The 14,626-nt window shown below is 54.8% G+C and overlaps 1 protein-coding gene across 7 annotated transcripts in view; it reads right to left on the bottom strand.

Moving 5' to 3' along the window:
- Nucleotides 1-1,362: 1,362 nt before the first annotated feature.
- Nucleotides 1,363-14,626, bottom strand: part of DLG3 (discs large MAGUK scaffold protein 3) — a 79,076-nt gene continuing 65,812 nt past the window's right edge. For 4 of the 7 annotated variants that reach the window (XM_064463030.1, XM_064463032.1, XM_064463033.1 and 1 more), the window contains 10 exons: nucleotides 12,162-12,338; nucleotides 11,414-11,489; nucleotides 10,717-10,816; nucleotides 7,933-7,974; nucleotides 7,166-7,216; nucleotides 6,387-6,488; nucleotides 6,034-6,206; nucleotides 5,351-5,460; nucleotides 4,295-4,386; nucleotides 1,363-2,517 (listed from right to left, as the gene is read on the bottom strand). In XM_064463030.1, the coding sequence (XP_064319100.1) occupies nucleotides 2,411-2,517; nucleotides 4,295-4,386; nucleotides 5,351-5,460; nucleotides 6,034-6,206; nucleotides 6,387-6,488; nucleotides 7,166-7,216; nucleotides 7,933-7,974; nucleotides 10,717-10,816; nucleotides 11,414-11,489; nucleotides 12,162-12,338 (1,030 nt within the window). In that variant the 3' untranslated portion in view covers nucleotides 1,363-2,410. Of the gene's footprint in view, nucleotides 2,518-4,294; nucleotides 4,387-5,350; nucleotides 5,461-6,033; nucleotides 6,207-6,386; nucleotides 6,489-7,165; nucleotides 7,217-7,932; nucleotides 7,975-9,041; nucleotides 9,088-10,716; nucleotides 10,817-11,413; nucleotides 11,490-12,161; nucleotides 12,339-14,626 lie in introns of all 7 variants that reach the window. The other 3 variants (XM_064463031.1, XM_064463034.1, XM_064463035.1) reach the window with 1 other exon arrangement.

The raw sequence follows: 14,626 nt of genomic DNA, 5'->3' as shown, positions 1-14,626 counted from the left end.
AACAGTGTGACCAGCATCTTAAGGACTTCTGTTTCACTTATTCCACTTCTCCAGGGACCAATGTTTATAGCATCTGGAGCAGGACCAGCAGTGCAGGGGGCTAGATGCCAAACAGGAATCCACTGCCAAAGTTCACTCCTCTAGGGTCGGTCCCACTGACAGCAGACGCCTTCCTGCCTTCACCGCGCTAGCAGCTGCATCTCTTCTGCAGCACTGCTTTCTGTCGCAGGAAGCTGATCGGTCCCTGCAGGGCTTCTTGTGATGCAGGACAAGTACAGACAGCTTCTCACCAGACAGTACACGTACAGTCCTACAGTAGTTCTCATTCAGGCTAAAACCATGGCCTGTGCGCACCATGCACCAACACGCCGATAACCATTACCTTCAGGAAAGGGGACAGGCGCCCTGTGATTTCACTTATCGCTATAAAAGAGGGGGAGGGCGAATGGGCCAAGACTTACCTGCTCGTGCTCATACGGCAACCTCCTTCGTCCTGGTGCTCGGCACTGTGTCTGAGAAACAGCATTCACCAGCTCTTTGTAAGGTGGGAGTGCTCTTCTACCTGTACTATGAGTACCCAGGAACATAGCTCCTTCTCAAAGGCTACACGAGTTTCCCACCAGCTTCACACAAGGCTCTGTTCCCATAATGGAGTCCCATTCAAGTGTGGAAGCCAAAGTGTCCTCAAAGACAGACGTTTCTCAGCTTAGGGCCAACTGCCTGGGCCCCAGCATTCACCTCACCTGAAAATTCCCAGGGCACAGCAGACTGGTGCAGCTCTGCATCCCCCTGCCCCACAGACATGTGAGCACCAGGCATCCAATTTGGTTTTTCTAAGGTGACCTTGTGAGAGGCAGCAGCGCCCAATTTCAGAAAGAAGATTTATGCAGAGGTGTCAGAGACAGAACCAGGTGAGGCAGCCATGCATTCACCTGCCAAGCCCCAGCTCCCAGAGCAGCAGGCAAGGTCCCTGCTGTGCTGGAAGGGTGGTCCTTCCTCTGGGAAGGCCGCCACCGCCACCACCACCTGCACGCAGCAGAGCTGGGAACTTGGCATGGAGCAGGAAAGAGGGAGGAAGTTTTTAAATTCTGTTACCGAGTTGAAAAAGTGTGAGCGTCCACCCAAGGCACAGCTGGGGGCTTTCCCTGCCAGTGGCTAATGCAGAAGGGAATGCCAGTGTGCTGCCACGAACTAGAATAGGTCATTTCACCTGCACCCACAGGTACAGGGCCAGCCCAATGGCCCAGGTTTTCCACAGCAACACAGGACAGCGAGTACATTTGTTCCATGTGCCTGGTAGAGTATTTCCTAACTAAACACCACAGATCTAGATTCTATTTACAATAGAGCCAGCTTAAAAAATAAGTTAAAAAACCAGATTTTATACCCATTCAGTTCATTATTAACAAGAGAAAAATGGAATAATGAAAAAAAAAAAGCCAACACAGCAACACAATATGGTTTTGGTTTAAAATCAGCTTAAAAAAATAGAACCAAAAGGAAACCTCTCATGCAAACACATAAGGTGGTGTGTAAAACAATGTGCAATTTAATATGTAGTATCATCCATTCTCTTGCTCTGCAGCCTCCTGCTCAGTCTCTGTCTCCCAGCCTCGCTCAGATCAGCTGCTGCTCCTTGCTGTGTTCTCTGGACCTTTGGTCCCTTCTGCACAGGCAGCATACCAGTCTCTGCTCTGCCTCATAGACCCGGGGCGGCTGGCAGGAGGCTGGCCCCGATGGGAGACCCTTCCGAAGCACCTGTTACCGTTTTGAGCTCTTCCTGCCCAAGTGGACTCCCTATGCCCAGCGGTTGGGACAGAGAAACTGAAAGATCTTTGCAATAATACAATCCCTTTTAAGAGAGGTCCCTCAGGTTTCCTAGTCCACATACATATAATATATATATAATATATATAATATCTCTCTATATATTATATATAAATTACATATACAGATAAATAAAATGCTTTCTGCTGCCTTTCTGTTGCACTGTTCAGAGCTGCTGGACAGTCACACTTGGAAAAATGCCCCTGGAGCTCTGATACTAGCTCATGTGCTCAGAGTCCGTTGTTTCACTTGTTTCTTACGTTAGTCCTTAGCCGCCGCCTCCCATCTTGATTCTTGGTTTAGTTAATAATAATAATAATAATAATAATAAAAAACAACCTTGAGTGGGTTCTCATCTGTCTCTAATGGAGCAGTGGGAAGGTCCATGCAGGAACAGTGGGAACAGTCACGTGATGAATGAGATGAATTCATCCCAACAGAAGAAACAGTACTAGAAAACTCAATTTTGCGACAATCTAAAAAAGGGGGCAGGAATAGTTTTCATATCCCCCCTCCTTGGGGCAGAGGGCTTGGGTGGGGTGGGACTTCAGAGATCTTCTGCTCAGAGCAGGTGGGGACATCTTCAGAGTTTCTCTGGGGACGGGACCCAGATGTAGTGCCCAGACTGGTCCTCAATGATCTGTTTGATTTTGCTGTAAATCTCTTCAAGAGAGTCTCCTTGTACGATGGCTGGAAGAGGAGAGAACAAGCAAGACCTTGAGCATCAGGCAGCGCTGCGCCTTCCCCGCCACGAGCTACAGGAAAGGCTTTCACTTTGCACCGAAGAGGCTGGTGTGGCACGGCCAACAATTAATGAACGAGACAACCCGTGTCAAAGGAGCTGTAGCAGGCACCTGACGACACAGAGGGTTAACCCAGTGTGTCCAAGGGGATTAGCAAGAGCTGATCCTATGCCAGCAGAGCTCCTCGTGCGTGTGAAGTGCTGGCCGGGTTCTCCACAACGGCCTGCTAATCAGCTTTGCAAACTGTGTCACGCCACTGCACTGAGACTGCGGGCAGCTCTGCAGCTACTCCATCGTGGTGGATGGGTGGGCCTGGCGCAGATTAGCCGGTGCGCGCCAAGCACGCACCCCGAGGTGCCGGATTTGCCCATCTCCTCTGGTTGGCTGCCAAGGGCTCCTTGTATTTGTTGCTTCCTCTGCTGCAGGGTGGGAATAGCAGCACTGTCAGGCTGGAAAAGGCCAGCCTATGGCTGTTGCTCCCAGCAGTAACTCCCACCCAAAGACCAGCGACAGTCTCGCTGCTTGGTACAGACAACACAAAGCACTCCACTGTGCTTCCTACATCAGAGGAGGAGGATGCACGTGGAGGGCCAAAGCTTTCTGGTAATTCAGCCTGCCTCTGTAGCTCAGCCAGGACCATCCTCCAGTGTCTCTGTTCCCTCATTATAAGCTCCTGGCACAGAATGTGCTTCAGTGACCATCTCTTTGCCCATTACCCACTTCTTTCAACAATGGGTTTCAGCCAAGAGCATTCCTTCACCAGGCCAACTTCAAACTGCTGTCCAAGCACACGATGGCATGCCAAGGGTCTGGCAAAACTACGGCGCATGCTTCCTTTGCGCTCTTCCTGGAAGAGCGGCTGTCAGCTCTGGAACTGCTGCCCGGGACAGGAGGTCTGGGGAAAGCTTTTACCCTGTTTGTATCCACACATTTGCTCAGCTGAGATCCATTTTTGGAAAGTGTTCTGCTTGGGGTTTTTCCTGGTAGCTGTTAGGTGGGTAATACAGGGTTTGGCAGGATTATCACTCCTCAACTTTAAAGGAAACAGTTACTGCACTGGAGGAAAGATAGAAGACCAGTTTCTCTGCCTCTTTGCCTGCCCGTGATTTTCCAGAATTAATCATGTTACAAACATTAGTTCCTTAATGCACAAGGATGCCTGTGTCATGAGCAGCTCATCTCTGCAGGCACAAAGTGCCAGGCAGCCCCCGACTGGCTCTTCAGCAAAGACTACTTAGGAAGCCAGCTAAACTTCCAGTCTTTTTTTAGGAGATATTTTGTAAAAACCTAGGACAGTCTCTACCATTTCGGTCACTAATTTTTTATCTATCCTCTTTAAAATGACTTTTTTTTGAACACGATCCCCTTTCCCCTGTGCAGGGAGTTTTATTTTCTGTAGCCTTGCAGCACCCTGAATATAGGCTGTGCTGCCCCTGCTTGGGGCTTTTTTTCTTTTCTTTTTTTATTATTATTAAAGTTAGTGGTAAGTTTTCACAAACTCAGAAAATCCTGCCTGACAACTTGTGTCCTTCTCTAGACCTGGTTCAGTCTTATCCACTGATCTTGGAGCAGTTCCTGTGCAGAGCCCTGCTGGCAAAGTGCCATTTCTTTTTTTCTTTGATGAAGCTGGACATTTTCCCATGACCCTGCAGTGAGACAGTGCTGGTAGAGGGGTCACAGCTGCCAGCTGGAAAAATAACATAAATCAGATACAGGACACTCACCTGTAAAATACTCTCCAAACTCTTGCTCGAGTTTCATGGCTTTGTCAAAGACCTTGTTGGCCTGTTCGTACGTCTGTCTCCGGTTCATCTCCCTGCCGTGCACAAAAAAAATAGAAACTTAGCTCTTTTTGTTAGCAATGAACAGAAGCAAAAATAGCCCACAGAGCCAGGGTGCCTGGGAAGCCTCTGCACACCAGGAATGGAAGCTGTGCAGGACCCAGCTCTCAAAGGCAAGACCCTTCCCTGCACACTCTTCGCTGCCTTGGCACTTCAACTTCCAACAGTTCTTCCCATCGCCATGACACCGCACTTTCACCATCACATAGAAGTGGACTAAAATCCAGGCAATCCCCCAAATTTGGAAGACCGCTGCAGGATTTTCCCTGCTCTTCCAGAGCCTGTCACCACCCTCCTTGCCCAGGTACCCTCAGCTTCATAAAACACCCAGATAACCAATTCACCCCTCCTGGCTTGAGAAGGGGTTGTCCCAGTCACCTTGGTGCCAGCAGAATCTCTTCTGACCTCAGAATCCATCTCTAGCTACTGAATCTCCTCACAGATAATAGTCTCTGCTGCTGCCTGGAAGAGTTGCAAGCTCAGCTCTTACATCCTTTCCAGCCTGCACTCCACAGGACCAGGAGCAGCAGGACAAGCAGAAGGTCCCCCTTAGGTACACAGGAAACATATCTCTGCTCCCAGGGCTGTCATGGCTCAGCCACCATCCAGCTGTGATCCACCACTACAGGCTGTTGGCAGCTGAACAGGTAACATCAGGCTCATTTGGAAGCATTTTTAGGTTTCCCATGGATAATCCTTTTTGGGGTGAACGAATGCTTTAAGCCAGAGCAATCCATAGAGCACAGGTGCACCATGGCAGTAGATGTGGAGGGACACCACAGGGACAGCAGTGGGCCCTGCTCCTCTTAACAAGGGACAAGTTTGGCACCAGCAGCAACCTCCGCTGCTTTCTAAAAAGCAGAGGCAGCAGACATAAAAAGCCCCAGCATGCCAGAGCTGCTTGCCCTGGAGAGGCGCAGAACATGGTGTTGCACTTACATGAGAGCTTCAATGGATTTTGGTTTGATGAAAATGGCAATGGGATAAAGTTGTGCTTGTTGCAACCTCTTGATAGCATTGCCAGACACATCCAGGATGCAGTGCTTCCCCTGGAAAGGAGACGATCGGGGTCAGACCTACCCACACAGTCTACGCCGTGCAGAAAACAGCTTGCTCATACAGGCGTGCTTACAAAAGAGAGGAGCCACAGAGATGAAACACCAGTCCTGAGACACAAGGCAACTCCCAGTGGCCTTACATTCCCGCCTGCTTAGGGCAGGACAGAAGTACTGCAATGGGACTGAATCCTTCCCTGAACACATGAAACTATTTACAAGCCATCAGTACACTCCAGTACTCTTGCAGAGGAAATGCTGCTGCTTCAAGGAGGGCAGCTGGGCACCTTTGCCCTGGGAGCTCCTGCGCACGAGGCTAGTGCTGCCAGTGCTGGGCTTTCAGGTGGAGTTTGGATGACAGAGATACGACACCAAGGTGGAGCGACGCGGCTGAGAAGAGCAGCTATGTGGCTTGGCAGGACTCCTGGGGGAGGAGAGGCTCGTGCCACGCTTGATTAATGTGGTTACAGCCCTTCATTAGCAACACGGGGAGAGGAGGGGAACTGCCAATGCATCCAGGTTTGGGCTGGATATGTCCTGGTCCTGGGAACAGCAACCGAAACTCACCCTCTCTGCCACTGCCCGCACTGACTGAATGCTGGTCCCGTAGAGATTGTCATTGAACTGCCCAGCCTCTATGAACTTGTTGTCCTGGATGTCTTTCTCCATCTGTTCACGGGATATGACGAAGTGGTAGTCTTGTCCATCCACCTCGTTCTCGCGCCGAGGCCTAGTAGTGTCTTGAGGAAAGTGGACATCATGAGCGAACCCGGAGTGATGCACACCAAACCTCCTGGGAGGGAGAAAACCCACCCATGCTCCCAGCCCCCTCCTCACACCCTAGGCTAGACCCTGCAAGTAGAAGAGCTACCCCGTTCCCCTCCCTCCTGCAAGGGCAGCGAGCACCAGCTGGGACTTACGTGGCACACAGGAACCAAACTTGTGTGGGAATTCGGAGATGAGGTCATCATTAATCCGGTCCTTTGTCGGCCCCAGGATTATCACCGGCCTCGCATAGTGAACTGCGAACAAGAGCCACAACCTGAAGCCCCATCTGTGCTGTGGACAGCTGACCCTACTGCCACTTTTGGCACCAACCTGCCTTCTCCTGCACGGCCCTGGGGAAAGGTGCTGTGGGTCTCCAGGGTCACAGATGAGCAAAGCTACTCTCTCACTCGGGGCAGGAGCCAGACAACCAGGACAGCTGGGCAAGGATGCCACAGAGCTGGGGGACTGACAGGAGCCTAAGAGTCTGACCCAGCTTCTGGCAAGGAGAGACCGCTAAGGCTGGGACCATTCAGCCTGCAAAAGGGTCTGCATGGATTGAGCACTGGGGAGGCTGCTCTGCAGCAGGGACCTGGCCTGAGACAGGGAGGGATAATCCCATCCTCAGCTGGGGACTAAAGCCCAGCTCAATTTTAGCTCTGGTTCTGTCCCTTGGTCTTGCCAAGGGACCAGGTCACAAGTCTTTTCTGTTGATTAAAAAGGGGCAATCAAGGCCAGGGAAGACCCCGCAAGGTGGCATGCACGCCTGCCTCCCCTGCTGCATGCAACAGACTAGAAATTCCACTTGTGTTCACCCGGTATTGTGCTGGTACGGCAGAAGAGGGGAGGAGGTCGCACTGGCTGCCCTGGCTGGGCCAGGGACACAGGTGCCCACACTGGAACAGGTACAGGGCAGCTCAGCAGCAGGACTTACTTTCTTGCCGCGTCACTGGCTCATATGACAGGATGGTGTCCTCTTGTCCTTCTGCAACAGAGCCAGGGAGAGACAGGTGAGCACTCACAGCAGCTTTCCAGCACCTCTGTACCCACGAGGAGCTGGTTCCTGCCCCTGCCACCTTCCCACAGCCCCAGGGACACCTCCATGCTGCCCCTGTCATGCCACCAGCTGACGCAGAGCATGACAGACATGCAGTTACCAGCCCTTGATCCATGTTAATTATGCATGTTCCAGCTCTAGGTCAAGCCTCCTCTTTCCCTCCCTGCTGCTGCAGGGCCTGCTGCAACGCACCATCTGCCCTGTGGGGTGGGGGGTGGATGGGCTACAGATATTTAGAGGACCCGCTGGGGATAAAGGTAGCATTCACTGCAGCTGGACCCCCATGCTCCTGTACAGGCTTGGGCTCCAGGAACCACCTATATTATAGATCTAGCTTCTGGCCATTACTTCCTGCAGCAGGCACTTGAGGATGGCAGAGCATTATGGACTGGGAACTCACCACCCAGCCTTGGAGCAGAGCCCTGCAGCCAGGAGGCAGCAGGGAAGCCGGCAGGCTTGCTCCTGCCCCCCAGCCCCTGCTTCCCCTGAGCCTGAGGAGGGAGGTGACTGCAGCACCTCGGTGTCACTGGCAGGAAGGACCAGCCTCTGAACAGGACCACCACTGGGAGAAGATGGAAGTGCACACACGTACAGACACACGCACACGTGCACAGGGGCAGGAGAGCGGGGGGACGCACACTTACTGGAACTGCTCTCGCTGTCACTGGTGTTTGATGTCACGCCCTCTGCAAAGCAACCAGAGATACCACCTTCAGAAGCGGCGCGGGCGGAAGAGACGGGCACCCCCGCTGCCACCCAGCGCTACTGACCCAGGGCAGGGCAGCACCAGCCTCCTGAAAAAAATGCGCCCCAGCACACGCTGGGACCAGCCTGCACCACATGGGCAGGGCAGCACCTCTCGCCCTTTGCTGGGAATCTGAGGACATGCAGGGGGATGTCTGGCTACCCTGGGAGAAGGCAGGGATGCCAGGAAGGTGCTGCTTGGCAGACGCGGGCAGGCATGTGCAGGCGCTGGGCTTCCCAAGGTGAGAGAGGGAAGGTGGAGTGCATGGGGAGGAGGGTGCTAGTGGGGGCAGCATGCACATGGAGGGCAGGGGAGGGCATGGCTCCACGCCAGCATGGGGATGGGGCTAGGACTCACAGAGACAGGACAGCGACAGGATGGGACAAGAGTTTGGGACTTTGCTTGCTCAGGCTGATCCCAGTGCTGCAATTGCCCCACAGAGGCCTGCTGGCCACTGCATGCCCCCAGTTGGGCTCTGCACCAGTCAGGGGTTGCAGAGCTCAGTAGGGGACTGATGCCCAGCTGGGAAGGCCGAGGGATTCCACCATTGTTTTGTGACTCTGAGTACATGCTGCTCCAGAGGAAAGTGGCAACACTTTAAAATGCTGTCACCCACTCAGAGGGGACCTGTCATGGTCACGGCCACCTCCTGCCCACACTGGCAATGGCTCTGAGCATCCAAGTGCTAAACCAGTAGCCAGCCCAGCAGGAAAAGGATGAGGAGGTACAGCTCATCCCTGGTGCAGCAGGCAGCCCTCAGCTGGTCATGCTTAGGACATGGTCAACATCCCCAACCAAACCACCCCACCCCTCCCACATGCAGCAGCAGCACCTCCTCAAGACCAGCAGCCTCCACCAGCAGATGTGGCAGGAGCGGCACCCACCGGGCTCCTCCTTCCCCACACCCAGAGAAGCACAGCTGCCCCAGCCGGAGCCCGGCTGTTCCCCAGGCACCAGCAGGCATGCCAGCAATGGAAGGTGAATGATGCACATCGAAATTTGACTTACTCAGGTTCTTTGCTCCATAATAATCATCACTTAACCCAGGGAAGTCCTGATTTCACAGACAGCAAGAAGGAGGAGAGGGGGAGAGAAGAGAGCACAGGAGAGGGCAGTCAGAGGGATGAGGGAGACAGAGCCAGACCAGCATTAGTGACAGGAGTGCAGAACGGCCCAGAGCTGCAACTGCAAGTGAGGTTAAATGTTTTCAGAGCTGACACCATCAGCCTGCTGCCAGCGTCTTGCCTTGTGTGGCTGGACCCCCCCACCAAGCTCATCTTCTCTGCCAAAGAGCCCCAAGGGCCACCGCGGGTCTGGGGAGAGCAGGGCAGCCCCAGCAGCACCTGCTGGCGCCGAGCAGTTGCAGCTTCAAGCTGCTCCGAGCTCCCCTGGAACAGCCTGGCTGCTCTGGGGGCAGACGCAGCACAGCCAGTCCTCCAACACACGGCAGAGGGGCACAGCTTTCCCCACCTGCATGCGTTAGTTGCCCACACCCGTGCTTGCATGGGCTACGGAAACATGGGGGAAGGACCCCACTGCCAGCTGGGATGGACAGTGGCAGAGCAGGGGGAGAGGGCTGGCTGCGTGTCTGTGACATGGGCTGGCAAAGGGTGTTGCCTGCCCCATCCCTGTGCCGTACATCATTGCGCTGCAGGGCTGGCTGAGAGCAGTGCCCCAGCGAGCCCCCAGCTCCAGCACAGACCTGACTGGAGCCCAGTCGCTAAGAGAGATATCCAGACAGACAACCTTCGCCTCAGGCCAGAGGCTCACGCTGGCCGCTAAGCTCAGTGGAAGCTGGTGCCAGCCTGGCATGGGCAGCAGAGGGATGCAGGCAGCTCCCAGAGCAGCCCAGCATCAACCGCCTGGCTCTGCATCACACCAGGAGAGCCACCAGAGGGGAGAGGCCACGTTCACGGCTCTGCCTTGCCCACCTCCTCCCCCGAGGAAGGACCCGGGCTGGGCACTGGCTGAAGGAGTGGATGCAGTTTAGCATCTGGAAGGAGGAGAGGCTGGGTTCAGCAAGCAGCTCCAGTGCTTCCCACATCAGGATTTGGGGCAACAAGCTGAATGCCCTGCCTTCACTGGGAGCCCCAGGGTGCTGCCAGGTGAGCTGGGGACCCCCTGTCTGCAGCCAGCTACCAAAGATATGCATCAGTCATATCAGCTCCTCCACCAGTCAGGGCATGGCTCCCCCACGCCCACAGGGTTTAACCTGTGGGAAGGGGTCTGAGATGGGAGTAAGTAGCTGCGAGTCACTTCTAGGGAAGATGGGGAGCACAGCCGGGACCCCCTCAGCCCTGACAGGGATGGGAGAAGCTCTGCAGGAGGTGGCCAGCCCCTCGCTTGGAGGGGAGTGGCTCTTGGCAGGCAGAGGGAGGGAGCAGAGCCCACAGCAGAGGGGTGGAAAGCAGGGGGAGGCAGAGCAGGGGGTCAGGCAGGTGTAAAGTTGGATGAAAGGATGAAGACATTGAACATGAGAGAGAGAGAAAGAGAATGCCAGCCCACAGCCATTGCTTTTGTTTCAAGCTCCAGTTTCTCCCTAGCTACTGGCACAACTGGGGAGCACAGACCCGAACACGGGCAGACAACAGGACCTCTGGCTATGGAAATGTGCTGAATCTCTCCTCCCAAGGCAGGGGATTGAGAGTCACACACTTGCCCTCTCTGGCCAGCTGCTACTTACGTTCCTGTCCGCCGCTCTCCTGGGCCAGGTTCTCTTTGCTCTTGTAAAATGGAAACTTTCGAGAGAGGCGGAAACTCTTTTTACGTTTCGTTTTGATCGACTGAAGAACATGGAGATGGAAGGGAGGACAGAAAAAACAATGGTGTTTAACACATGTGGGAAAAATTAAAATGAAGAGACAATGAGGAGCTGTGTCAGGGCAGTTACTGTCAAATGAAATCATGGAGATTACATGAAAACTGTAATGCAGGAAAAAATTAAGCAGGGAGAAAAACATGTGGTAAGGATGCTGGGAAGCTGATAGAGCAATCAGCAGCTCTGCAGTGGTAGCCAGGCCATTCTCCCTTCCCTGTCCACTTGCTAAGCGCTCCACGTGAGGACAGCTACCTTCACCTGCATGAGCTGCCTGCAGTCAGCTCCCAGCCATGGAGCATGATGGGACAGGCTCTGCTCCCCCACCACTCCAACCAGGGGTCCTTCGCCAGCACTTTCACACATCCCAGGCTCCTGCTCACCCCTGCACAGTCACAGAGGATTTGTGCCGAGCAGATGCAGGCCTGGAGCAGGTCCAGTCATGCTGCTCTTTGCTTTGGGATTGCTCCAACTGCCCCACCGGGAGCTCTGGCTGCTGGGACTCATCCTGCCCACGCTAGCTACCGGCTCCAGGCGCCCCACTGAGCCCCAGCTCAGCACTTACCCTGTTGGACTCAATCATGCCAGTCCTGGCGTGGAACTTCACCGTTTTCAACCGTGCTCTCTCCTTCTTTTCCACCCTGATTGGAATTTAAAGGGGAGAAAGAGCCACTAGTCCCATGCATGTGCCCTCCATGGTACCTGCTTGGTTCCCTAGGTGGCTCTGTGCACCCTTGGCTGCCATGAGGTGGTGGCCCCACTGGTGAAGGGCAGCTCCTTCCCAGAGAGGGACAGAGGTGGAGCCACCTGCAGTAGGAGAGGGGACAAGCGAGCCTTCCCTGGAGGGAGGGATGGAGGACAGAGATGGGCTGGCTCTGCAGACCTGAAGGCAGTGGCAGCCAGCTCCTCTGCTCCCTGCAACTTCCCATCTCATGGGACCTGGCTCACAGACCTGAGCAGGTTGTCAGAGGACACAACGAGCAGCCCACAGTCACTACTGTGACTCTGATTTCACTTGGAGCCCCAGACTGGCTAATGCCAGCTCCCCATCCTCACGGTGACCACAGAGCAGGCTGAGCCCTCCCTTCCTCACCTGGAATCTCACCAAGCTTTGGAGAACATCTCCCCAGAGTCCTGTACACAGCCCCAGCTTGCAACCAGGGTGCCCTTCACATTGCATTGCCACAGAGGGGCAGGTGGGCTGGGACCACAAGGAGATCCTACCCTGAGCAGACCCCCCAAGGGCTCCAGGGCTCGCAGAGGCTGGGGAGCTTCATGAGGCACCATGCGTGACAGCTCCTGCTGACACTCACCTCTTCTTGCTGGGGATAACCCCGATCTGCTCACTCTCGCCGTGGGGTGTGACAAGCCTGGCTTGCCACCACTCATCGTCGGAGGCGTTGATGACATGCAGGATGTCCCCATAGGAGAAGCTGAGCCCCTGGCTGGGCAAGCAACTGTCCCGGGTCCGGTCATAGTCAAACAGGGCTCTGCGGAGGAGCAGAGAGAACAATGCCTTTTCCGAACACAGTCAGGCAGTGAGGGCAGCAGCACTGCCGACTGCCTGGGGCACTGTGACCTTCATACCTTAAAGGATTTAAACCCAAACTTCAGGGAAGCCTCCTGCCGAGGACAGCGGTGCCATGCAGCCACCAGTCCACCCGTCCCACTAGCAGGCTCAGCACAAGCCCCAAACCACGCAACACAGGAATAACAGTGCTGAACCAAAACAGCTCGCTCTTGACCTTAGTGTGCTTAGAGGCATGTGAACCACAGATGCACTGAGGCAGCTATGGTTAGCAAGCAGGCTACGCTCACGCAGCCTCAAGAAAGCAGCAGCGTGCAGGAGGGCAGCAGGGAGGCGGGGTGCGGGGCTGCTCCCCACCATCCCTTCCCAGCAGTTACACGGCCAAGGAGCAGGATGGGGAACATCAGACCCCACTGCTGGTGGGTGGTTGCACAGGCAGAGACCAAAGGCACTTTGAGAATGCACTTTATTTATGTACAGGCATACATTGGTCCAGAGCCTGTGAATTAAGAACACATCTGAGGGTATATATCTGCTTCCACAACCAATCCCTTTAAGACTCCTAAATACTTCCCCCGAGAACAGTTTATTTAGTTTAAAATTATCTTCGATATTAAACGAAGCAGCTACAGAAAAGATTTTTGTTTTTTAAACTAGAGGAACACTAGTACCCTTGTGTGTACACTTTATCACGCAGCACTGCAGCCCGTACCCACAAGCTGCTCTCAGTGGCTTCACATGCAACTCACACTACTAATGTCAGATCTCAAACCACATCTGCTTTGGTAAATCCACTTTGCAACAAACCAAACCAAGGGAACAGTCACTAAGAGCACCACCACCAGCAGCACAACCTGTGTTCACTCCTGGGACATCAGCCTGCTTGCTCCCCAGACTGACAAGAGCCCAGGCATCACAAACACTGGCTGGCTGCTAGTTTAATCCTGGCACTAACAAGCCTTCCTCAACTAGGAGAGACACCCTTTGCCCTGCTCATTACCCCCTTCCACTGTGAGGACTCCTAAGGGGGTCTGAAATCACACAGTGCAAATGGGAAGACCGAGGGACAATGCAGCAGGTCCCCATGGAGCAGCAGAGCTGGGAGGGCACTTCTTCAGCAGGATCCCAGCTCCAGCACTGTGTGGGGCAATGAAACCTTTCAGGTCATTTGGGACTGGGTCAAGGTCTCAAACAGGGAAGAGAAGAAAGGCTGCCCTGTGGCTGGGCAGGGCTCTTTGAGACAAGACCCACTGCAGCCCTACATGTCCAGGTACATCCAGCATGCAGGTTGCTTCCCCTTTCCCAGCTTGCTCAGGGTTGGGGCAGCTCTCGTGCTTGGTCCCTCTGCACCCAAGCTCAGCCCCCCCCACACTGGAGAGAGCAGCAAAGGGCCACAGGGTGCTTTGGGTGGAGGCAAGCAGCCCTCACAGGCAGCTCCAGGCCAAAAGATAAGGTTGTACATGGCCAGCAGGCCCCTGCAAGGCCAGTGCCCTCGGGAGCAAAGCACTAGCCAAGGCCCCAGGGAACTAGTAAGGCCAGTTCCAGAATGGAGGAGTGCTACAGGGCACCCTGCCCACACCCTGCCCTGCAGAGCAGCGCTGGCCCTGCAGCTCCCTGCCTCCTCCTGCAGCAGCCACTGGCATCCCAGGGCAGGCACAGCAAGATTTGTGCAAGGGCCAGACACCTGCAAATCACAGGCACAAGGCATTTGCTTCCCCACAGCGTGATGCTCCTGGAGACCAGCCTCTGGCTGCATCAGCACCCAGGACCCACTGTGGCTGGGCACTCCCCAGGACACACAGGGTGCAGCGGCCAGATGGCAGCATGGTCACTCTGCTCTGCCCCCCATCCGGCTTGTCACACAAGCAGCCAGGAAAGCAGATGGTTTGGCCTGAGGGCAGGGGAGCAGTGCCTGGGACTTGGCACAGCCTCCTCCGGTACCCAGGCACAACGCCCACCTGACCCCCATCCCCGCCCAGCACAGCCCTGGTGCCCGCGGACTTTGCCCTGCGGCAGCACAGGCAAGTGGCAGGCAATGCATGAATCTGCCTTGCCCCTGCTGCGCAGCTGCAGCTCTGACACACGTGGCAAGCATTGGCACCACCAAATCAGCTCCAGCAGGCATTTGGGTGCCCAGCTCCAGCCCTGCTGACAGCACACGGGGTGCAACAAAGCCTCACAGGGCTGACTCAAGCAGTTGGATAGCAAGTCCTGTAATTGATGTCCTGTCTGCAGCACAGCAGCTCAGCT

This window comes from Phalacrocorax carbo, chromosome 11 (assembly GCF_963921805.1).
Source record: "Phalacrocorax carbo chromosome 11, bPhaCar2.1, whole genome shotgun sequence".
Taxonomy (NCBI): domain Eukaryota; kingdom Metazoa; phylum Chordata; class Aves; order Suliformes; family Phalacrocoracidae; genus Phalacrocorax; species Phalacrocorax carbo.
Note: the sequence above shows the minus strand (reverse complement) of the source record. Positions and strands in the feature narration are given on the sequence as shown.